The sequence below is a fragment of the Mycteria americana genome, chromosome 24 (assembly GCF_035582795.1).
Source record: "Mycteria americana isolate JAX WOST 10 ecotype Jacksonville Zoo and Gardens chromosome 24, USCA_MyAme_1.0, whole genome shotgun sequence".
Lineage (NCBI taxonomy): Eukaryota > Metazoa > Chordata > Aves > Ciconiiformes > Ciconiidae > Mycteria > Mycteria americana.
Window position 1 is genome coordinate 1,724,191 of NC_134388.1, and position 24,193 is coordinate 1,748,383.

The following is a 24,193-nucleotide window of genomic DNA, read 5'->3' on the forward strand; positions in this document are numbered from 1 at the left end:
TGGGGGAGCCTTTCCCCTGCTGGCTCCAGGGGCACAACCCCTGTGGGGTGCCAGGAACCCCCTGCTCCTGGTGCCTTGCATGCGAGGAGGCCGTGCAGATGGTGAGCAGAGGGAGTGTTTTTGCTCATTCTGTGGCTGCTTAGGGGCTGCAGGGAGGGAAAATGGAAGTGCTGAGAGCTAGTGCTCTGCTAAACTTTGATCTCCTGCTCCCTGGAAGTTGGGAGCAAGTGGGGATGCTCTAGGTTGTTCAGTGATGCTGGGCCAGCTCTGACCAGTTTCAAGCTGTTTGTGTTGTGGGGAGACCCGTGGTGTGAGTGTCCCGAAGGCAGCGGTCTGTTCCCAGTCTCCTGCTCCTGAGGTTATTTGGGAGCCTGTCTGAAGGCTGTGGGGAGGAAAAAGTGCTGAGTGTGTTGCCCTGGCGTCCTGCTCCCTGGGGAGGAGAGCGCCTGGCTGGCCTATGCTGGTGTGTAGTTGAGTTCCTCTGCGGGGAGGAAATCTCCTCCAGGTGGATGAAAGCTTTTGAGACTGTCACCGGCTTGGGGGAGGAAAGGAAGGGAAGGGAGCCACGCGCATCCAGGAATTGGCTTTTGTTATAGGAAACGGGTTGGGAAACGTCCCTTATCCTTTGGAGAACAGATGTTGAGCCCCTCGCCCTAGCTACAGCTGATCCCTCGCAATGTCAGAAGGAAGCACATGTGGGATTCAAGGCTGTGGGATCTCTGAGGACATCCTCGAAAGGGTTGCGTTCTTCCTCTGCTCTTGAATGTCTCCCACCACTTGACAGCACTCCCTCTGAGACAGTGCTTGGATGGTTGCATCTTCCCGTGTCCTCTGCTCCCCTTCTGCTGCTGCCTGGCCCGTGGGACGCAGTTGTGGTTTGTGCTGTGTAAGCAGAGCCATGAGGAGCTCTCCCACGGCGCGTGGGGGGAGGTCTCACCCCACCATGTGGTCGGACCCTCTGACTCATGCACACCAAAACACCTCTGCCTGGGCTTTCTCTGGAGCCTCATCCTGCTGTGACAAGTCATGGATCTTCCCGTGGGCAGTGTCCCCCTCGAACGATGTCCACAACACCAGCACGGTGGCTCCTGCAGAAGAGGAGGGCGGACAAGAGGCAGGGGCTGGCAGTGGCAGAGCAGTTCACCTGCAGTCTGGCAGCGTGGGAAAGCTACGCTGCGCTTCGCCTGGGGAGCCTGTTTGTCTCTACCGGGCTGTCGTACAAAGCAATCCATGACTTGGGGCTGCAGGGTGCCCCCTTCCTCAGTGACTGGTTGAGAGCTGATCTTGACCTCCCCATCCATGGGAATTGATAAAGGCACTGCGTCACCAGCAAGCGGGGAGCTGTTGTGTCATCCGCTGGCTGCGCTGATGGGTCTGGGCCTGGGGCTGCCTGCCATGGGCTGGAGCTTGCTCTGTGGCTCGTTGACAAGGGGTGAAGGTGGCACAGCAGCCCTTTGGTCACGTGTGGTTTTCACATTGTGTGAGGATTGTTGCTGTCATGTCCTGGCTCGTTTTCCATCCTCAGGGGCCTGTCATCGTATAAACAGGAGGAAGTTTTTGCTGTAGGTCTTTCTCAGTGGGCTGTAGTGGAGGCTGTGGACCCTGCTCTGCCTTTAGCAGAGTGGAGAGAAGTGATGGCACTGTGCACGGTGTCACGTGTGTGACGAGCCTTTATTGATGGATTGGCCTTGTGGTGACAGTTGGGCTGTCCCAGCGCTGGGAGAGCAGGACACCTTCCCATGTCCCTGCTTTGGTGGGAAGAACTGATTTCACGGATTGGGATTTCGAAATCTCTGGGAGTTTGCTCTTTCAACCGTCTGACTTCACGCTAATGTTTAAATACACGTGTGTGCTCACGTGTATGACTGCAAATTTGGGGGAGGGAGGGAAAACCCCAAAGTTTATTAACAGCAAGCAGTGCAAAGCAGCCCTGATGCTGGGCTGGGAAATAAGCCCGTCACAGTGGGGTGGGAAATAGACAGTTGCTTGCCAAAACATCTGCTCTCCTGCTCTGGTGAGGTGTGTTAACAGCGCCGGCTGCGCACCTTTCTCTGTGGGTCGCTGTGGATCCTGGCTCCAAAAGGCGATGAGCAGGTGGGCTCAGGACCGGCTCTCGGGTGGGCACGTCCTGGCCTCGCAGCTGCTGCAGCGTTTCCCCTCTCTGCTCTGCTGGGCCATTGGCATGCTTCTCCGATGTCTCCTCACCTGCTGCTGTCCGCTTTTGTAGCTGCTGTTCCTCTGCGTTTGCTGCCGAAGTCCTCTTGCAGCAGGTTGTCCCTAAACCTTTTCGTTTTGCTGGGCAGGTTCTGCAGCCTCTGGCAGGAGGCAGGGCAGCTCTCTGCTGCCGTGGCTGTTGCTGCAAAGCAAAGGTGCAGCATGTCTCTAGCTACAGTGGAGGCGGGGAGAGAGTCGTCTTCTGTTCTGTCTGTCTATGAAACCGATGGCAACTCTTCTTTCACGTCCATTTCTGCGCATGCTGCCAGATGTGCACTAAGACCCCTTATCAAGAGAAAGGCGAGCAGCACTTTATCTTGTTTTTATGGAAAGTGTTAGCTTTTGAGGGCATGGGAGTATTCAGGGACAGGGCCGGGGAAGTAGCGTGCTGGTAGAGATGGTCTTAATCTTATTTCAGGCTGCAGCGGCACAGGAGGAGGTGTTCTAGCCTCAGATGTGAGATGTGAAATGGAAGCAGTTGTTCCAAGCTGCTGGGTGAAAATTATCTATTTGTCTAGAAGCTTTTTTCTTTTTTTTTTTTTTTTTTTTTTTGCCACTGCCTGGTGACGGCAAAGCAGGCTGTGAGCTCTGGAGACGGGAGGGAAGGAGGTGGAAGGGGAACTTGTCTTACTTGGAAACCTGACATCTGAATGCAATGCTTTCCTGCCTTGTTCGTGGAGTGTGGCCCAGCACAGGTACTGTCACAACCAGGCTGGTGATCTGGGTTGTGGTGGCAGTGAATTTGTGTGTTTGTGACAAATGTAGGATCATCCCTTTCACAGAAAGGCTTTGCAGGTGTCTTGGGTCCCACCGCTGCCGCCTGCCTCATGCTGCTGAACCAGCATCGTTTACCTGAAGTTAAACCTGCTCTCGAAGCTTCTGTGGTGCTGGGGGAAGGATGGAGAGGGCACGGCAATGCGTTAGATGTACTTGTGCAGCTCCCATTCTGCATCTGCAGGCGCTGCTCGACTTTCCGAGTCGGTCAGCCTTCAGCTGGATCCCCACGGTGCTGCAGGCCCAGCAGCTGCTTGGAGCACGTCTGGATCTGTCCTTGTTTGGCCTTCCTTTCCGTATCGCATGTCAGGGCAGTAAAAGGGTGGCTGAGTTGTTAAGGTGTTTTTTTTCCCCACAGCTGAAGCAAAAATGGTTAAAAAGGATCTATGTCCAGTGGCAGAGGTTGAAATACGGAGTAGGGCTGTCCACCCTGAAGGTGCTTTGGGCTCTGACTCTGTAGTCTGTGCTCAGTAGCTGTTTGAGCAGTAGCTCTCCTTGGGCTTCTCTGTTTCCTAGGGCACAAATGTGACTCGGTGGTTTAGGATACAGACAATCCTTTGGATACCTGCTTGCAGAGAGAGCCTATTTTGCGAGGAGTCACCAGACATGAAAGCAAACCTCAGGTTTTGCAGTAGGTGAGCATTAGGGACTTGACCTTTCCCAGTGTGTCAGTCAGATCTGGCTGGATTGTTCTACTCCGAAGCTTCTTGGGGTTGATGTTGGCTGAGTCTTGGGCTTTATGCTCTGGGCAGGAATGGAGTAAATAGCGATATTGGGTCTTGACTGTAGAAATGAAACCTTTGCAGGATGTCTCCCAAGATGAGAGTGCTTGTGACAATGAAATCGGTGCAAGAACTGGGCAGGACGGGACTGGTTGGAAAAGAAGCAGGTTCTGCTCTTACGTCAACCTCGGTAAATGTGTGGAGGGAAGAGCAGGAGAAAGGGAAGGCACGGGACTGGTAAACAGGTTTTTGCTGGCCAGCTGCTGTGGACTTTTGGAAGGCAGCTGGTTCCTTTGCAGCTCTGCCTTGTAGTGGCGGCATGGATTTAATTAGTATCCGGTGTCTAACTGGAGCTTGCTGCGTTGTGGATGTATTGTCTGGTTTAAATAGAAAACTCACTGGCAGAGCCGCAAAACCCGGGCCGGCATGCGAGGGGCTTGACGGCTGAGACAACTTGTTCAAGTAAGCGACTCTGTGTATGAAATGCATTACTGAATCCAGCTCTCGAGGTGCCGAGCAGGGACTTGAAAGGCACCGTCAGCGTCTTGGCTGGGGTGCCTGCATGTGTCCCGTGGAAACCACTGGAACATATGGGCTGTGGGAAGGGATGAAGAACTGGGAGTTGGACTCTGACTACTGTCCTTTTAAGGTCTCCCAGCCAGAGACTCAGCTTTGTCTGTAATGAACTTCCTTTCTTCCAGTACTACTAACTCTACATGAGTAAAACTGAAACCACTTCAACATCCTAATTGGCTTTTTTTTGTGCTGAACTGTTAAGATGTGATAGGTTCTGCAGAATTACAGCCTTGGGTGATTTACTTCACGCAGGGGCAGAAGGTGAGCCTGTGTCTTTTCTGTTGTTGTTCAGAACCAGGTTTACTGCTCTGGTTACCCCTCCGTTACTTACGGTCTCCCTCTTACGGTAATAGCAAAGCAAGTTGCAGTTTCTCAGCCAGAAATTGCTTTGTGAGCAGGAACACCAAAGCGATGCTAGTACGAGCAGTGAGGCAGCAGGCTGGAGCTGTAGTTGGGTGATTTGCTGATCTTGCCATCTCCCAGGTGTGTACCAGAACCTCTCCTGGCCCAGCAGGCACGAGGATGGCCATTGCTGGCCTTGGAGAAGGGATACTGGAGTAGAGAGCAGGTAGAAGATGCTGGTAACATCCCAGAGGCATGACGACAGGGCTGGATGGGAAGGCGGGCAGGTATCTCTAATGCAAAATCTAGGGATTTTGCATTCCCAACACCCCACAGTGGTTTGGCATTGCCACTGTTTCCATGCAGTGTGGATCCGGCACAGGGACCGTGGGAATAGCTCTTGAGATGGATGTGGCTCGAGAACTGGGAGGTGGCTGCACTGGGGCTTGGTTGGGTACAGTCGCATGTCACACAAGGGGTAAATCAAGGCGCATAGTACAGACCCCTCTTGTGGGGTCTGTAAAGTCAGCCAAAAAGCTGTTTCCCTTCAAGTCTCTCTAATAAAGCTTCAGTGTGTTTTCTGGTAGATTTTATGAATTCTGTAGTTGGAAGTTTAAGTTTTTGTGGCTGATGAGCCCAAAAAGGTGAATAGACTCTCTTAGCTACTTGGTTCTCCGATGAATTTGTCTGACTTGTGCTGTGTTTGATCTTTTCCAGTCTAGTTTTCAGATCTGGTCTTATTTAAGCATGTGTATATTTACTATTATTATTTTTCCTAGAGAAGTATTTTTAGCTTTTTGCTAGGTTCCTGTGCTGCTGCTGAAATTTCCATCATGGTATTTCCGGCTCCTTGGTAAAGCATAGTTAATATTTTCCATCCAGGTGTAACTGCTTTGGACAGGCATCCAACGAAAAGAGTGAAATTCTTCATTTAGCTGGGAGCAAATTGCATAGCAGCTCGCAGCAGTGGAGAGATGCTTCATGAAGTTTTCTTTGTGGCTGTTTTTACTGAGAGATTTAGGAGTTGCCCTAGAAGAGCTGTTGACTCTGCAAGCTTGTTTGTATTCAAAAATGTTGAGGATCTGGGTTGTTCTGAATTTGGACTGTCCAAAGCACATTGATTTCCATTTCTGCTTATGCAAGCAGGGAGCAAACAGGCATCAAAACGGTCCCACTCCTGTTGGTTAGAGGGGCCTGTTTCCTTGTTAGATATTTTTGGGTGCAAAATAATTACTGCTGAACTGTTGCCAGAAAGCTGACTCTCAGTAAAGCTGACGCTATACCCACGCATCCTTGCCTGCCTGCAGGGAGTTTTCCTTGTCCACGCTGAGCTGTGGTGCGAGTGGTCAAGACTTCAGGGTGAAGTCAGCCAGCTCTCTACCCTTCTGCCGGTCCAGGGGTGTTCTCCGGCACGTGGCTTGTACGGCTCTTCCGTGCTCCTCTCCAAAAGGAGGCAATTGTTTTAAAATCACACCAGCGTAGGGAATTCACACCTTCACGTGAGTTCCTAGCAGCTCTTCAGAGTGTTGCCTTCTGGGCCCCATTGGAAACTGAAAACAGTACTACTGGTGGTTTTCCCCCTTTTTTACTAATTTAATTTCATTATGTTTAGAGAACAGATTTCAGTTTTGCTCCCACTCTCTTTTGGGACTGTTGCGATGCTGGAGTTGGATTGGGGGATGCTGTGCACGCTCCAGGTTCGTGAGCACATACTGCTCCTTGGGCAGCAAGAGTCTGGGATGGTTGGGCCGTCCCAGCACTAACTGCACCATTAGTGGTGCTGGAGTTTGAGGAACAGCTGAGATTTTGCTTTTAAAGCAGGCTGATGGGTTTGAATATGTCAGCTGGTATCCTCTAAAGATCTCGATGAAATCACGCGTGGGCCATTACTGGTTTTGTGTTGTGAGAACTTGGCGTAGCCAAGTGTTGGTGAAGCCTCCGAGCTGTGAAGCAGGACTCCCGTTTGGTAGAAGCAGTTCTCTGCTGCAATGTTGAAACTGCTCTTCTCATCGTTACGGAGGGAATGATGTGGCACAAACCATTAAAAAAAAACAAAACAAAAAAACCCCCAAAAACCACCAAACAACTGAAAATTAATAGTAATCCATTAAAAAGCCATATTTGTGTTTGGAAGCTGGGAGAAAATAACTTTGAAGAGATTTGGAGCTTGATCTGTTGTAGGTTAAGAGCTGGCCAGAGTGCACAGTGTCTAAAAATCTCCTGGAGAAGGGAATAGCCAGTAACAAGAGAACACTTCTAATTTAGAGAAAAGCTTAATAGACATGATAGCTGGAAGAGGAAGCCAGAAAGCAAAATCCATCATCTTCACAGCACAGCTCAACTCTGGGGAAAAACCAAGTGCTTTATTATTATTATGATTTTTTTTTTTTTAATCCTGGTGTTTTTGTGGCGTGGGTGTTTTTTTGGACGTGGCTGAGAGTCACAGAGGGATACCAGGGTAAAATGCTGAGGTGCTTGGTCAGGCTGATGGTCTGTACTGGGAGCAGTACAGCTACATGTGGTAAATGCTTTAATCTCTAACGCATTCCTCCTCTGTTGCTTTTGTTTGCTAGCAGTAACTTTTTTTTTTTTGTTCTGTGTTAACTATATAGCTGGAGGTGATGGTGTGTCTGATTATTTGCTCTGTTAGTGGTGGTGTTTTTTGTTGTTATTTTAAGTTATGGTGCTAAGAGCAGTGTTAGCTATGTCTGACCCCTCTGCTGCGCACCGCTGTCAGGAGCGGTCAGCACAGGGAGGGCGAGAGCCCGGCCATGGGACGCAGTGAGCAGCAGAGGCAGGAGGGGACTGGTGAGGCTGAAGGTGCCGGGAGCACCCTGCGCCCGCTGCTCGGGGGGCTGAGCTGGGCTAAAGCGTGCGGGTGGAGTCCTCCCTCCTCACAGACACACCATGTTCTCGGTAAAGAGCTGGGAAGCCAGGAAGGGAGGGGAGGTTTGGAACAAGGATGCTTGGATCATGTTGGATTAAAAGCTTTGCTGCCACAGTTTAGGGTTTTTGTGGTTTTTTGGGTTGGTCCCCCCCCCTCCCCCAAACACTGGAAGAAATTCTGGTAGAAACATTATTCTTTTTCTTCTTTTTTTTTTTTTCTTTTCAAGAAACAACCTGGATGGAAAAAAACCCCATGTTTTGGACAAACTGCCCTTGCAAATTTCCTAATTGTAAACATTGTGGGGCCAAAAGTGAAAGCACCCTGCGGTGTCTGTTTGCTGGAGGGGGAGACCAGCTACAACCGTTCCCGTCTTGAACGGGAAACTGTGCTTCAAATGCTCCTGGTACAGTGACCATGGTGATAGGACTGCGTCTGCCGTGTAATCGATGACTCAATCTGATAGCACTGTACAGATGTGAACCGGTGTCCGTGTTTGTGCGATGAGGGATGCAACGGCTTGTAAGGAAGCAGTTGGGGAGATGGGCTATAGGGCTTCAGACAAGGGCTGCTCTTTGGGACAGGCAGGCTGGCAGGCTTGACGTGAGGATCCAAAAAGTGGATTTGTGACCGTTGGATATTCCCCACCGGTGGGCTGATGACCTCGTGCGTGGGCAGCAGGAGCACAGGTATGGTGGGTGGATTTCACGGAATGGTGTTGCTGTCTAGTGGGGGAGTTTCTTCAGTCAGTTACTGGGTTCTTGTCTTTTCCCTGAAGGATTCCTTGGAGGAGGCAGGGAGAAGGTTGCTGAGCTCTCAGCACTATTCAAAAGCTGAGAAAGAGCCAAGCATCTCCCTGGGGACCTTGGATGAACAAGGCAGATGCAGGGGAGTTGTTATCCCAGTGTAATGGCCAGGATGCAAAGGGCCAGAAAGTCAGTACATGCCCAAATCACCAGGGAGGCAGTGGCAGAGCTGAGATCTCTCAAATCCCACTCCTGAACTTGAGTTATGAGGCTCCTCCACCTCTCGAAACGCGCTGCACGTTACGCCTGGGTTCCCCAGTGGCTCTGCATCAGCAGTTAAGTAACAAACTATTTAACAAGAGCTTCCTGTTGTGCTGACACCAACATGAACGCACAAAGGAGGAAACGGAGTAAACAGAACTGTGCTGGCTCCCACCTCACTGTAAGCTGGGAAAAGCGTTGGAGATTGCAAGGAGGCCTGGACACCATCTCTGCTTAACCTGACCCTGCTGGGGTCAAGGAATGATGTTCTTGGGGCTGCGATCAGCAGAAACTGCGCAGGCGTCGTGCGTTGCTGGGAAAGCGTCTGCTTTCAGGAATTCCTGATTTTTAAGGGATTCCCTGGGACAGATAAAGGCCCCTTCACCCCTGCCCTGCTGCTCTGACTCCTCCGCAGGGGCTCTCCCCTGTGAGATGCAGCCAGTCCTCCATCTTGATGGGGTTGGCACAACTCTTCTGTGCAGTGGCCAGCGAGATACTTGCATCCAGAACTCCCTTCTCCGCCAGGTACCTCAAGTTCCTCGGTCAAAGCACTCAATCCTCTCCTTTCTTGAGGGATGGGGAGGAAATGGGGCCAGAACAAGCCGATCTGCTTTTGCCATAAGGAATAGTCTGTGGCCCCAGTAGGTTTGCTTGGGTCTCCCATGACTGGAGCTGTAGCTGGTGGGAGTACAAGGTGGAGTGAGCTCAGGGTGCTGTACACCCCTGCTGCCACCCAGCCCACAGAGGGAACTTCCCTGAGTGGGGGTCAGCATGGGTTTTCTCCAAACAGCAAGGTTTCCCACTTCCTCCTGCAGAAGCAGCTGATGCAGCTGGGGACAGCCCACCCCACGGACCTGTGTCCGAGCTTCTTTGGCACGTCTGCTGTGGGAAGGAGCTGATGCCGAACTGCTGTGTCCAGCCAGGAGGAGAGGTGCTTGTCTGGGGCAGAGGAAGCTCAGGAGATCCCTGTGGAGCACGTTGCATCGCCTGAGCCTGGCAGCACAAGGCAGGGAGAGGAGCTTACGCTTCCAGCTTACAACTTTCTTGTTGCCCAAGCAAGCCCAAGTCTTGGAAGGACTCTTCATTTAAAAAAAAAAAAAAAAAAAAAAAAAACAAAACAAAAACCAAAAAACCCCCCTCCTACTAATTGTTTTGTTTCCCCAAAAATCCACCCAGTGTGGATTTTTCTCATAAATGTTGAGACTTGAGTTGCAGGCAGCTCGGCAGCATGCTCTGGAGCATGATGCCATTTCTCCAAGGTAGACGCAGGAACGGGCTTATTGCGGTGTCTGACGTGGCCATCTCAAACCGAGCTTTCTGCTGCGGCACTGGTGCATGTGTGCGCAGAGAGAAAAGGGAAGGAAAGCGGCGTGGGGAGCGGGTTCTTGGTACTGCTGCGGGGCTGGGAGTGAGTCACCCCCCAGCTTTACGGCTCTGTGTCGGTTGTGGAAGAGAGTAGTTTTGAGGCCATGAAGTTAAACTGGTGCCAAAGGTGTGTGAACGTTCCCACCTAGGTGTAAACCAGTTTGCTTGTATTTTGTTCTTAAACGTCAATTAAATAACAGTGGGTCAAGCTGGATACACATGTGTATGTACTTGCTGTCGCTCCAGTACAGGTTGTCTGGTTGTACTGGTCACGTTGGCTGTCCTGCAAGAGATGCTAGCATTGGGCTTGGACAAATATGGTTTGAACATGAAATTTCCAGAATATGAGAAGTAGTTGCATTATTTTTACATCTTGGCAAATCCACTGGATTTCCCTTTTGTGGTAGCTGTATGGACAGGCTTTTCCTTGAAGCTTTCAGCTGTTGAAAGAGCAGAAGTGAGGAGCTTCAGCCCAGAGGGAGGACCTTGGCCAGCCCTGCAAAGCACAGGACACTGCAGGCCCAGCAGGAGGGGTTTCTGCTGCACTGGGACACTCCAGAAGGTTTTTTCTTTCCTCTTAGTCCAGAGCAAAGTTGGTGGGAGAAGGTGTCTTCATGGCCAGTTCCTGTTCTTTGGAACAGCCTTTGTCTGCAAGCTGCCGTCTTGTTCCTCCAGCCTGCATTGGCCTCTGCTTCCCACTGTCACAGGCACGCATGGGAACAGTGGCCCTGTGGAGGATGCAGGTGTGGGCCCAAACCTCCATCTTGGGAGGACCTTTTGTACCACTACAGTTCACAGCATTAGGCTGGAATTAGTAATTTTTTTTTTTTGGCCCCCTCAGCATCTGTTTCTCATTCTATAGCTGCTCACACCCCAGATGAGTTGTTCCCCTCCTGAGCTTGTTTGACCTGGAAGGCTCCTAGTCAGAGCCACGCATGAGTACCAAGAGTTGTCCTGCTTGTCTTGGGTCTCTGGAGGCCTCATGTAGGGTGTGGGGTGGATGGAGAGGGCCCCAGCAGCACTGCGATGGTGCCTGGAGGCTGGTCTGCATGCGCTCAGGTAGCACTCGCGCATTTTCAGGCTGCTCAAAATCTGGAGCCTTGCGGCAGCCTGTTGCCTTTCCACTCGCTGAGCTCTTGTGGGGTGCCTGCGTAGGGACGCCCTGGTTCTCCTGCCCTCCTACGGGAGGAGGGAGCTGCCCCGCATCCCTCCGGTGCTTCCACTCCCACCTCCAGCTTGACTGTACCCATTAGAGGGGTCTCCTGGGGAAGCCTGGTGAGGCTTTCTGTGATCTCTCATTTTGGGAAACCTCTGTGTCGTGGCAGAGCTTTTCCCTGTTTTGTCTTGAGCGGGGTTGGCTGCTGGCACTGAAGACTAGAATACGTTTTTAACTGCAGACCTTTGTAGACATCATCTGGGACAGTCTGCAGCTTGCTTTAAAGATGTTGGATCTTGCTTTGTTTTAAGACTTTTGATCTCCTTGTAAGCTAAGACTTCATCTGCCTCTTAAACTTTTAAAATTTATTGGGTTTTGGTTTCAGCTGTGTAAGGCCACTGGTTGCTTTTTGGTCTGGATTTTTGTATTGGGAGCCAGCTGATGGGTCGTCCTTTGGGACGTCAGGGTATTTGTGATTATTTTTAGCTTTTAATTGGCAGTGATCTGTACTTGGAGCTGTGTAGTGTCAAGGGCTTTTCTTTTTTGTGCTCTCAAGAAGCTTTCCTTTCTCTTTCATCTGGATGCAGCTGTGTTTCTCTTTTGCTCGCAAAGTGTAGAGTACACGGGGAAACCAGCTTCAAGTAACCATCCCAAAGGCTTGCGGAGATCAGGGCTCGGTACAGTCAAGCCTCTGTGGCTGGTAGCAGCATTGCACGCTCCCGGGGCTGCTGGCTGGTCCAGGACACCTGGACTCTGTTCCGAGAAGTGCCACGGACCTGCTCCCCGACCTTCACCAATCACTTCCCTGCTCTGGGCTGCTATTTTTTCCTCTTCTTCCCCTCTTTTGTCCTGCCCCGTTTAATTGTAACCTCTTTCGGGCAGGAACACTGTGTGTGTATAAAGGGCCTGGAACAATGTGCCCCAGATGGTATTGTACAAGTCCTTTCTCGGCAGCCATGAGGTTTCGCTATACAGGAAAGAAATTCTTAAAAATACAACTTTTCAGCATTTTATACTTGCAAATGTGGCCAGGAACTTCCTGAGCCTTGGTATTTCAGTCCAAGTCACAGGTCTCAGAGACAAGGGCTACCACTAGAATTGCAGCTTTTCCTCCCTTTTTTTTTTTTTAAAAAAAAACAACAAACAACCCCCCACCCCCAGTCCCTTTTTCTCACCCTCATGACTGCAGAGAAAAGCTTGTAAATGTGACTGGAGCAGACCTGACATGCTCAAAACCAGATGGCAAATAAAAAGAACCCAATATTTCAACAAAAACATCATAAACCCCTTCTTTGGCTTTCAGACGATTGCTTGAGTGTGATTTTGCCCCCTTTATGGTACTTACAGTGTTTTTGTGGTTCTGTTTTGGGGAGGTGCTGAAGTCACTTGCACTTGTCTGCAGTTTATTTCATTTTCAGGTTCCCTGGCTTGGAGCACTTGCATTGCAAACACTGCAGGGCAGTGCTTATTTGTTTTAAGACCACAGCTTGCTTTGGAATTTCTTCTACCAAACTTCAGGCCAATTTATTTTTTTTCTTATTCATCCCCCTCCCTCCCCTTCCCCCCAAAGAGAGAGAGAAGTTTTCTTAGTCTCATCTTGCATCAGATTTGATACCAGGCCAACAAATCCAGCCTAGAAGGTGCTTTTCTGAGGCTGCTTGCCTTGATGTGACCTTCTGGGTGAGGATTCCCGTTCAAAAGGCAACAATGTGCCATCAGTTTTATCAGGGGCATCTTCATGGTGCTGCTACCCTGGGGTGGCAGGATGGGGCAGGTCTGAGTCCATGTTGCCCATTCAGAGGCTGCTGTGTTTTAGCAAACACAGGTTTTGCAGGGCTGTTTGCTCCAGAGCAGTGGGAGTTCTGGGATTTTACCAAAGGTTTCTGTTTCTGATTAGGTTGTTCTCAATTTTAAAGGCCAGAGATCTCTTTATGGCACAGAGTGGAAAACCTGACCAGTCACTGACACTGCACAGAGAGGTGGGTCCTGCTTTTGTACCGAGGTGCAGAGCCATTGCCTCTCCTTGGCACTCTTCGGATGCAAAAATAGATTTCTTCCAGCCTTCACCTCCCCGTGGCTCATCCACAGGGGAAGCTGGTGGCCAGAGTTTGGAGGAGCATCACTTGCCCTGGCCTGACTCACACAGATGCGGCTCAGTGACTTCCTGCTGCTCTGACCGCCCGGCTTTGGGAAAGGGGGAATCGCAGCGTGGCAGCCAGCTGGCATGCAGCCCCGGCGTGGGGGTCGGTGCCGTGGCCTCACTAGTCGTTGCCCTGGCCTGGCTGCCTGCAGTTGGGGTTTGGAGCCAGGCTCTTTTGTGAGGGCTGCTCCCAAGGCCGGGGCTTGCTGTGCAGGTAGGGCTGGAGAGTCACGCTACGCTGCTGTCTGCATTTGTCTGGGCCAGGGGAAGATAGCACAGTCTCCCAGTGCTCGCAGGAAACAGTATTTATTTTTTCCCTTCTGTTAGGGCTCTGTCTCGCTCCATTGTCTGAAATTCCCTTGCAGAGACTGACCCATAACTCTTTAAAAAAAATAATCCCAAGCGCGGGGCTGGAGCTCCCTCGGCTCTGGCTGTCGGCCGCCTGACTGTGCAAACAGTCTGGGCCTGAAATCCCCTGGGACTGAACATAAAGGTCTGATTCAAAATGAAAATGGGGTATGAAGCAGCATGGCCTGCACATTGCCGGCTGCCTCCCCATCCCCGCTGTGTGGCTGGAGCCATGTCCGGGGAAGGTGGCTCCCGAAACGCCCTGGGAGGGCCGTGCCGCACCGCCTGCTCCAGGAGCTGGGAGGTCGCAGGGGAAGTGGCTCCCCAGCGTCCCTGCGCGAGGCCAGCAGAGGTGGGAGAAGCGCGAGACGGGCGGGAGGGCACCGCCATGTGCTGAACCCAGAGCGGAAATTATCGGGGGAGCAAAGAATGAGCAGGATATCACGTGTCGGCCGTGTGCGCTCGGGGCTGGGGGAGAACAAAGCGCAGGGAAGCCCTGCTCCGCTGCCGCTCCCACCCCGCTTCCTGCTGGCACGGGATGGAGACCGCTGGCTGCCGGGGGAAGGGAGCGTCAGGGCAGGAGCCGGCCTGCAGCTGCCCACGTGGCCTTTAGGGAAGCTGGCAGGCTCTGCGTGCCTCAGTTTCCCTCGGCCGAGATGTGCTGGGTGCAGCAGGATGGTCCCCAGGTGTTGGCCTGCCAGTAGTGGCCTTGGAGGGTCAGGCTGCTCTGTGCTGAGGCTGCTGTGCTCTGGGGTTGCGCTGAAGGTGTTGGCCTGGAGGACGGAGCCTGCAGGGGAAGGAGGGGCCTCCCATCCCGCGTGAAAGCCTTGTTCCCCAGTGCTTGAACAGGCATGTCCCACAGATGGGTGTCGTGCACCCACAACAGCCCCAAGGCCAGGCCAGCACCCTGCACCTTCAGTGCCTGCAGCTCCAGCCTGTCCTGGAGAGCAGTGGCATTTTGCCAGGATGCTGTGGACAGGGTGTGGTGGGCCCTTGGCAAGGATTCAGTGTCAGGCGAGGACTGGGAGCGGGGCAGCCCCAGGGAGCGGCTCCCCTGCCCACGGACCCTTAGGCAGCCAGTCCTTCCCCCATGCTGAGCTCTGGCTTTGGGTGTCTTTTTCCCTCCGTTGCTCTTAGACCCTCCCCCATTTCCCCCCATGCACCCTTTAGCACAAGAAGCTTTTTTTTGTTATTAATAGCTATTGAGAGCCAATAAAAAGTTTTATGGGGTTTGGCCAAGCGTCAGGACTTGCAGTGTGCTCATTTCCTGGAGTCTGAGCGCTGGAGGGGTGTGGGTTTGCTTGTTTAACCCTCAGGTAATGAGGCCGCAGCAGCAAGGGCTCTGGGTGGGCGTCACGGGAGCCCAGAGAGGAGTGAAGGAAGGTGGTGAGAGGGGGAATGGGGCCGGGGGGGGGGGGAGCAGGCAGGGAAGGGTGGGGGCTGCCTCCCAGCTCAGCTGGCTCGAAACACAGCAAGGACTGAGCTGGGAGCAAAACCAGAGATGATGAATGCTGGGGGGAAAGCGGGGCATGCGTGCAATGTGTCGGTCAGTCTGTCTGTCTCTCACGTGGCCTCCCAGTGTGCGTCCAGCTCCTGCTTGACCCTCTGCGCTTTCCAGCCTGTGTTTAGCTTCCTGGCTGTCCTGCTCCTGGAACGTTCTGGCTGCCTCCTGCGTGGGCATCCCTGTGAGCTGGGACCGAGCCTGACCTCCCCCCAGGCAGCTCCAGTGGGAGTCCTGGATGGAGGGAGAGCACAGCTCCCTCTTGGGAACCCGGTTCCCGGAGCACGGAGCTGGTCGATGGTACTGGTCATCCCACCCGTCCAGAAGGGAGCGAGGGGCTGATTTAGCTTCGATGTTGGGCTGTACCCATGTGAACACGGTCAGCTGCACAGAGGGGGCTTGTGTGGAGCCAATGTCATAGAATCACAGAATGGTTTGGGTTGGAAGGGACCTTTAAAGGTCATCTAGTCCAACCCCCCTGCAATGAGCAGGGGTGTGCACATGGGAAGGAGATCCCCAGTTTGAGGGGCTGAGCTGAGCCCTGCCTGTTTGTGGGGGCTGAGGGGAACCCTGAGTTACCCCACCACCAGCGCGGGGCTTCCTGCCAGCCTCCCTGGGAAGTGCTGGGAGCTGTGCTCATGAGGTAAGCAAGGTGCTGCATGACCACCAAGCAAGCCAAGTGTCCACGGCCATCTCGCAGTGTCACAGCGGCTTTTGCCCAGGCTGCAGCCAGCAGCCCTGTTGCCCACTGTGCCTGGCTCCGAGCTTTGCAATTAAAATCAAGGTTTGTTTGCGAGAGTGCAGGAAGTGGCGGCAATCAGGAGCTCATCGTGGAGTCTTAGTCTTAGCGGGGTCTTAGTAAGCCCTGGGTTCCTGTTTGCCAGTGTCTCTTCTACCCCAGCCTGGCAGGCCTTGGGGGGGCTGTCGTGGGAGTCCTGAGCATGGTCATTCCCCACACACGCACAGCTGCTTAGAAACAGTGTCCTCTCCCACGCGTTCTGGCGCAGGATCGCTGGCACAAAGGTCCCAGCTCAGCCGCAATGGAGGCTGGTGCTGGGGGGAAGCGCTCTGACTCAGCTGGCCACAGCCTCGGGACCCGCAGGGACCCTCCCGGCAAGCAGCGGCCTGGGGAGAATATCCTCTTTTTACTTCGTAGGAAATTGCACGCCTGGTATGGTTTGCCCTGTAACGCAGTGGTTTACGTGCGTCCTCTGCTCTTGGGGACTCTTGGGTCTGACCAGCGGCAGCCTGCCCACGAGCACCTCGGCTGGTGTCTCCAAAGGACTCCTTGCTGCCAGCAGCCCTTCCCTGTGGGGACGTTGTTCTCCCCACATGACTCTCCAGGCTCCGACCTGGAGATACGCTCATCAAGCGTTTCACCTCTTGCCGTGGCCAGACTTTTTTATTTATTTATGCCAGCATCTTAGACGTGGGGCACCCTGCAACGGTCCTGACACCCCAGCTTCTCCCACCCCTCAGTTGCGGCATCCTTCATCGTTGTGGGAGTTATCTGTAACGCAGGGAAGGTGTTGGAGGGGCTCTGCGGAGCTGGGGGCAGGAGCCTGGAGCCCGCAACCCCCTGGTGTCCTCTGCCTCTTCATTTCCTCGTGCTAATTTTCTCCCTCTCCTTTCTGCAGCTGGGAGACCAAGGAGCCACACTGGGAGGACCCTCTCCGCAGGATGTTCTCTCCACCAAAGAACTCCCTGTAACAGGCGATGATGACAATCCTGGCGGGACCTTGGAAAGCACTAACATTTCAGTAGCCCAGCACCTGTGGGTGGCCGCTTATCCCTCCTTCTCCACGCCCCGCCCTCCCATCACTCACCGTGATGGTGTATTAACCAAGAAGAGCCCTGCTTCTTTTCTCCTCACCCCTCAACTTTCGGCAGCTCTGGGATTTGTATGGCAGCAGCGTAACCGTGGAGAGGCCGGGGTATCACAAACTTATGGATTTTGATAAGAGAGGAGGGAAAGGGGAGCTGGAGGAAGGTAAAAGGATGTCCAAGACAGGTGGAGGAAGGAGCAGTCATGGAAGCCGGAGTGCTGGAACCAACTCGGGAGTCTTAATGGTGGGTCCCAACTTCCGGGTCGGCAAGAAGATTGGATGCGGCAATTTCGGGGAGCTCCGTCTAGGTGAGAAGGGTCGTCTTCTGTCCTCGCTATAACTCCTTGTGCAGGGATTGCCCTGGCATCCACCTCCTGCAGCAGGAGGAGCTGGCACGTGCCTGTGACCGTCAGCACCAAGAGTGTTGACCGGCCATACAGTGTTGAAGCATTGCACGTTGCACGTAGCCCTTTCTTCCTTCACAGAGTTCCTTTTCCTCAGCCCCTTCACACTGTGCTTGATCTTTCAAAGCCTATGACAGCCCAAAGGACTTCTTGCAGAGGTGTTTCCCATCTCCTCACCATACCTATTGCTCTTTGGGTTTATCAGGGAGAGCGTTACAGTTCAGTCCGGTCTGTTGGAAGTGGTGGCGGCCCACGTAGGCCTGGGTGTCCCCCCCAGTCCAGGAACACTTACTGAGTAATGTTTCACAAGATGCCGCTGTGTGCTCTCACCAGATCTCACCCCAATTGTGCACAGGGTGCTGCCCTCCCGCTGCACCACGTGCCTCAGGAGAGCGGATGGAGAGTGGGGGCCTGTGGGCTGTTCACTCTGCTGGGGCGAGCATCAGGGGAAGAGAGTCACTATTTTATCATGGGTAAATTCTCTGGTTGTTTCAGAGACTCTCCTAAAATTTTATGTAGAGGAGAGAGAAAGGGCTGAATAAAACCCAAGCACTTTCCATGGTCACTTTCCATGTTGAACCAAGTTTATCAGGAAACGGTTCAAGCAAGCTTGTTTAGAGGGTGGATAGGTTGCCCCTCTCCCAGGGACTCGGCGTGCCCCAGGAGGCTTTCAGCAAGCTGTTAACTCTTCGGTTGGCATCAGGCAGCTGGGAGAGGCCTGGCAGTGCCAGGCACCGCTGTGCCAGCAGCGCAGTCTGGATGTCTCCAGGAATGCGTGTTGGATGTGTTGATGGAGTCTCTGCCAGGCGGAGCGTTGGCCTTGGCTGTGAGTGCTTTGGGAAAGGGCTTGTGCCCTAGGAAGAGGGAAGAGAACTGGTCGCCGGAGCAGGCTGGGAGCCTGTGACAGCCGTAGGCCTTGTTGTTCCGTGATATTTTAAGCAGTGCCTTTTCAAACCAAGCTCTGAGCTAAACCTGCAGTAAATGTGGTCGTCTCAGCAGGCTGTTTGCGTGCAAAAGGAGCAGGAGGTGGGAGGCATCGCCAGCAGCCCCAGCTCAGGCACCCGCAAGGAGGGTGGGGTGAGTTTACCCACCTCGCTGTGCCGCCTCTGTCTGCGGGGAGTTAATGTTAGCTCTTCCCAGCATGACAGACTGGCTGGTGCCAGGCTAAACCGTCCTGTTCCTGAACTCCCCGATGGGATCGCCGCTTAATTGCAGAGCTTGGGAAAATGCTCTTTTTAAAATCCAGCCAAGTGGTTCCCGCGTTCAGCAGCGAAGGGTCTGTCTCTCCCAGTGTCGTGAAGAGCTCTGATCCTTCCTCCAGACCTAGGTATTGTGGAAGGAGAGGTATTTAGGGGTTTTGCAGCACCAGCTGCTCCTTTCACTACCCAGGTGGATCTGGACACCCGCTAGGGATGCTGGACCTCCTGCTGCCGGTGCCTCCCTGCAGGGCTGTCTGGGAGGCGGGGGACAGAGGGCTCTGAGCTGTGCAGGGTGTACCTGTGTCCTTCCACCTCCTTTTCCCTGCTTGGCAGTGAACGTCCCCCAGCAGGTATGTGTTTGAGTGAGCTATCTTCCAAGATCCTGCTCTAGGCAGGAGTCTGAAACAACTGGGGCCATGGCTGTTGCTTTGTTTGGCATGCTCAGCGCTGAGCGTCAGCGTGACCCCCTGCCTTGGCCTCCCCCTCACTTTTCAGGGACAGCACCAAGACGGACACGAGTCTCACATGGATCTGAGGAGCGTCTGTGAAACTGGCAGTCCGGGTTTCTCAGAGCAGAGCTGCTGCAGGGATCTGGGAGCAGTTGGGCTCAGTTTGCTCATGGCTGAAGGGACAAGCAGTGAGCTCTTGCTCTGGGGCTCTGCAGCGGTCAATTCTCGCTGTGAGAGTTTGTCCTTGCCACCAGCAAGAGAAGCTTCTAGTCCCTTCACGTGGTTTTCCTGCCCTGTCACACCCTGTAGTGCCTGGCCATAAGATGGTAGAGGCCTGAGCACAAGATCTCATCACAGCAGAGGAAGCCACAGCTATGTGGCTTTTCTCCTAAAATCGCATCTCTCTTCCTTAGGTGTGCCTCTGAGCCGCGTCAGGGCTCAGGAATGCTTTCAGGACTTCACAGAAAGTAGGGATTCCTCCAACTGCAGATGAATGGCAAGGGACCAGCGGGATCCTGCTGTGAAGTGGTGGCAGGAGCAGGGATGCTCCCTAGCTGTTGCTGGACACTTGGTTTTCCCCTGGGAGTGGAGTATTCAGTCCTCAAGGCAGGCTGGTTGCAGAGGCCAAAGTGTAGCTCAGTGTTTAAAAGCTCCTAAATCTTCTTTGGACTCTTTTCCTTTCATAAAAAAAGCCAGGAGATCTTGCAAAAACATGCTAGGAGGTGACTCCTCCAGCTCCCAGCAGTGGGGGACGGAGGAAGATGAAGTTGTCCTCCTGAAACAGGTAATGCTTTGCCCAATTTCACCACTGCACTGAGAAGCAGATGCTGATCTGTCTTCAGCTCAGCTGCCCCAGATCAGGACAAGTGTCCTCCCAGCTGTGGAGGTGTCCAAAATCAAAAGTGATTTGTTTAAAAATAAAATTTAAAAAAAATTGGCATAAGGCACTTGTGGGAAGCCAGAAGGGGAATGACTTCGGCAGGAATTCCTGGCTGCCAGAGCCATGCTTGGATACCACCCCTCCTTGTTCATGCTGGCCTTGGCATCCTGGGCAATACACAAAAGTAGTGCCAGTCCCTGTCCCAGTCAGGCGGTGCTGCTGGCCAGTTCCTTGCTGTATGAGCACGACGGGAGAGCTGGGCTGGGAATGGGAGCGAGGGGAGCGAGCTCCCCTCATGGGAGCCATGTGGGGGTTAGTGAGGGACAGGTTTAGGTCATGCAGGTGCTGGGTCCTGTTACATCCTGGTCACCCCATCCTCGTGCTTCATCCTGAGCCGGGCAGGGCACCGTGCCGAAGTGCTTGTTCCTCCCCCTGCCAGCCTGCAGCTGTGGACAAGCGCCAGCCCAGCTCCTCCTGGGGCTTTCCAAAAGCAGCCCTGGGCAGCATCCGCTGCCTGCAGCCCCCCGAGCTCCCCCCTGCCCTGGCTGGGCAGCACCCCTGCCCATCTGCTGCCTGCAGCCAGCCTGCCTCTGTGCCAGGGCTGGATGCTGCCCTTTGAAACACAAGGCAGGAGGAAGCTGGTGGCAGCAGGGGTGACCGGAGCGTAGCTGGTGGCTCGTGTGCCCTGGCACTGGGCTACGACTGATCAACAGGAGCCTGCAGCCCGCTGCCTCTGCCAGCATCCTGCACCCCCGGGAGCAAGGCCAGCACGTACTGCTCGCAGTGAGGGTTTGTTGGAGCGGGCCCCTCTTGGCAGCTCCTTGGTGGTGCTTTGGAGTGGGCTGGGATAGGGAGAGAGAAGGAAAACCCTGACATTAAAGGTCAAAAATGAGCCCAAAGCACCTGGGTGGTACGCAAGCCCCCTTCCCTGAGCTCTGCCTGGTGCTGGGCTGCCTCGGAGCTGCACTGCCTCGGAGCTGCGCTTTGGAGCCAGGAGCTGCTCTTTGTCCTGCTGTGCTGCCTGGGCAGGGGGCTCCCTGATGGCCCCCTCCTGAGCCTGGCCCGAGGCGGGTGCTCTGGTGCGGCTGTGCCATGGAGCTGCCCTGGGGCAGCCTCAGCCCGGGTGTGCGGAAGGATGGGGACCCGGCCGAGGCTGTTGCTTTTGTTCTTCCTGCAATAAACTTCTGCAGATGTGCTTTTTGCAGCTTTCCTGTGCTCACCTCTCTCCCCCAGCCTGGTGCATTCATTTCTAATGGCAGCTTGTTTTTCTTCGAAGTTAAAAGCTGGAAAATAACTTATTTTTAAAAAGTAAAGCCAGCATTTTGGAGGGAAGAAGATGGGGGGGTGGGTCCCCGTGTGGTGTATGAGCTAGCAGCAGGTCACTACTACAGCTGGGCTGGGCCATGTCCCAGCTGAATCATCATGTGCGAGTGCTAGGGACATTCCCAAGCTCTCTTGAGCTGTGGTTCTCACCCCTGGCCTGCAGCCTCCCGGCTACTCATGGGGGGTTACTTCTCAGGGGCCACAAAAGTTACCTTCAGAAAATGTGGGCTGGGGTCAGCACGCTGCATGTGACGCCTGTGACCCATTCGGCTCTGCAGAGACCTCCGTACAAATACAGCGAAGGGCTCAGCCACCTCTAAAAGGCGTCTGGCTGGTCGGAGCCGCAGACCCACCACGTGCCGGAGGCAACTCACAGGCATCTTTGGAGAAGGCTGTGGGAGAGAAGAGCCCACGCTGCCTGCTAACTGCTCCTCTTGCCTCCCTTGCTAATGGCTCACGCTTGTTTTTCCTCTTGGTCTTTCAGAGCCTCCTCTAGAGGAAGGTCAAACTCTAAAATAACTTTATTTTTCCCCCCGATGGTATTAAAACCCAATGCTCCAAGGAACTGTCATTGCTTGGACTGACACAGCTTGTGTCGCTGGGGCTGCAGTGCTTGCAGTGCTGGGCCGGTGCCCGGCTGCCTTCGCACAGAGCTGCCTTTTCCCGTGCTCCTCGACCGCGTCGCCTGAGGACCGGAGAAGCCAAATTGCTGGTCCCGGTGTCTAGGTGTGACTCAGGGCCGTAGTGCGCAGAGGCTCCCAGCACCATCAGTGCGGTGCTGCGCCCGCACCGTGCCACAACCGAGGCGCAGCGCCAGGCGGAGGGGCTGGCACAGGGGAGGAGATGGGGACGCGGCTGGGAGCCCGGCGCAGAGCCCGGCTCCTCCCTGGGCCGCCGTGATGTGCAGGAGCAGGTGCCGGATCCCACCACTGCCAAATCCGCCTTCAGGAGGGGGACAATTTGGGTGTTAGCACAGGGCTAAGAGAAAGCCACGTCCGGCTTTTAAATGCGATACAGACCCGGGGTCTGATGGATGGCTTTGGCTCGGCTCTGATCGGACATGCCATGTCTTGCAGGTGCTGGCAGCTGGATTCGGAGGCGCCGCCAGCACTGAGCTGGGTAAAGGCCTCTCTGCAAACGCAAATATTTGCTTTCTGCCGCCCATCTTGCCACTTTTCTCTTTTTTTTTCTTTCAAAAGCACCTTTTCTTCTGTGAATCCTGCAGTGCTGCCTGCTTGAGTCCTCCCCTGGGGCAGTCCATGGACTCCAACACATTTTATATGTTAAAGTTATCATTGTTAGCGAGCGCTCAGCAGAGCAGGCGGCATGGGGGCAGCCGTGGGAACTGTTCCAGGAGCTGGAGGGGGCAGTTCCCCAGCATGGGCCGGGCCCTGCCGGGGGACAGACCCTGCAGCCCTGCCTCCTTGCTCATTTGCTTTTTCTTTCCTGTTGCCTTTTTTTTTTTCCTCATGATAGGCTGGGTCTGCTCTTTGCACCTCTTTTTACTGGGGAAGGGGAAGAGGATGGTGGTGGTTAGACAGCAGCAATGGTCCGTGCTCGCTCTGCTCCCCCATCTTCTCTAGCAGCTTTGTCCAAGCCCTCTGAGCATTACTGGAAGGGATGAACCATGGGGATATCAAATGATTTGGACTCATTTGTTGTGCTGGGAGAGGGCTGCCAGCTCCCAGAGCGTTTTTGCGGGTAGCTTTCTGTGCTGGGGGGCCAGTGTGGTGGGGACAGGACAAATGCCACATAACAGGGACAGGGGCGGACCTCTCCAGGCACAGCCCTGCTGGGGATGCTCCTGCCTCCTTCCCTTCTCCCTCCCTGCTGTGCTGGGCTGGTTTTGCAGTGCCCCTCTGGCGAGGTGGCAGGTATCCTGCCACGGTTTTTTTTTCCTCTTCAGACCCAGCCTAACCTCAGGGAAAATCCAGCTGTGAGTTTTCTAGTTGCATGTTAGTGCCCTGAAGGCAGCAGTGATTTTTTTGGACTGAACTGTACAGCCCTGAGGCCAGAGCTCATCTTAGCCGGGGAGCACATGGGGACCCTGTGCCGTTGTCACAGGCAGGGCCATGCCTGCCTGGCTGGGCTCTGCCTGCCCCTGCGTCCCAGCCGGCACGTGGGGCTGTTTTGCTCTCCATTGCGATTGTTTGCAAAACACAGAGGTCCTGGTGCGTGGAAGATAAGCTGCCTGTACACGCTTCTCCTCCCTGCCAGCTTGCTCCCTTTTCTCCCCATTAAGTCATTGGGAGGTTACTGCTCACGGCAGGGGCGAGGGGGCTGCACTGGGGTCCATCGGGATTTCAGTTCTTCCCTGCCCCAGTCAAGTTCCCAATGAACTGAGGGTTTCCTTGAGCGCTCTGGAGCCATGCACGGGTCTGGAGGATGTCCCACCTCCTCCCCAGGAAGTGTCAGTCTGTGATGGGCCAGAAACCCTGGGTCTGGCATACACTCCTGTTAGCCAGACATTTCTCCCTCCCTAATCAGCTACTTCCTAATCGCTGTGAAGGGATTTGGTTTTGCAGAGGCAGGAGACAAAGTGGCTTGGCGGAGGTCCCCCGGGATGGGAGAAGGTCAGTGAGGCAGCAGGATTGAGCCCCTCCTTGGCTGCAGAGCCCATCCCTGGGAGGAGCCGCTCCATTAATATCTTCCATTCATCCCTCTTCCCGTAATCCTGCTACCGACTCTGGCGCTCAGCAGCTGGCTCTGATGTCACCCGGCAAGGATTTATTGCTGCTTCAGGTGGAGAGCAGCAGTTGGAGCAGATGAAATCTTATGCCAGGAGGAGCTTGTTCCCTGAGCAAACTGCTTGGAGAAAATCTGAGGAGACAGATGCAGCTCCATCAGATACGCACATGCCAGGCAGTGGATCGCGTGTCTGCTGGCTCTGCATGCCATGGAAGGGAACCTGCTGCGGTTAACTCCTGTCTCCCTGGTGTCCTGGAGGGCTCTGGCGGAAGGGGCACTCGGATATTTCTGCAAACCTCTTTCTGCAAAAATCTTTGCTTTTATGGACATGGGACAGAGGTTGTACTGATGCTTCCCAGGTGTTACACCTTCCTCATGCCCTCCTGGCTCTCTGG

The 24,193-nt window shown here is 54.0% G+C and overlaps 1 protein-coding gene across 3 annotated transcripts in view; it reads left to right on the plus strand.

The window, feature by feature from the left end:
• The window catches only part of CSNK1G2 (casein kinase 1 gamma 2), a 46,247-nt gene that overhangs the window by 12,650 nt on the left and 9,404 nt on the right, over window positions 1-24,193 (plus strand). For all 3 annotated transcript variants that reach the window (XM_075524611.1, XM_075524613.1, XM_075524610.1), the window contains exon 2: window positions 16,667-17,163. In XM_075524611.1, coding sequence (XP_075380726.1) covers window positions 16,977-17,163 — 187 coding nt within the window. In that variant the 5' untranslated portion in view covers window positions 16,667-16,976. The remainder of the gene's footprint in view (window positions 1-16,666; window positions 17,164-24,193) is intronic.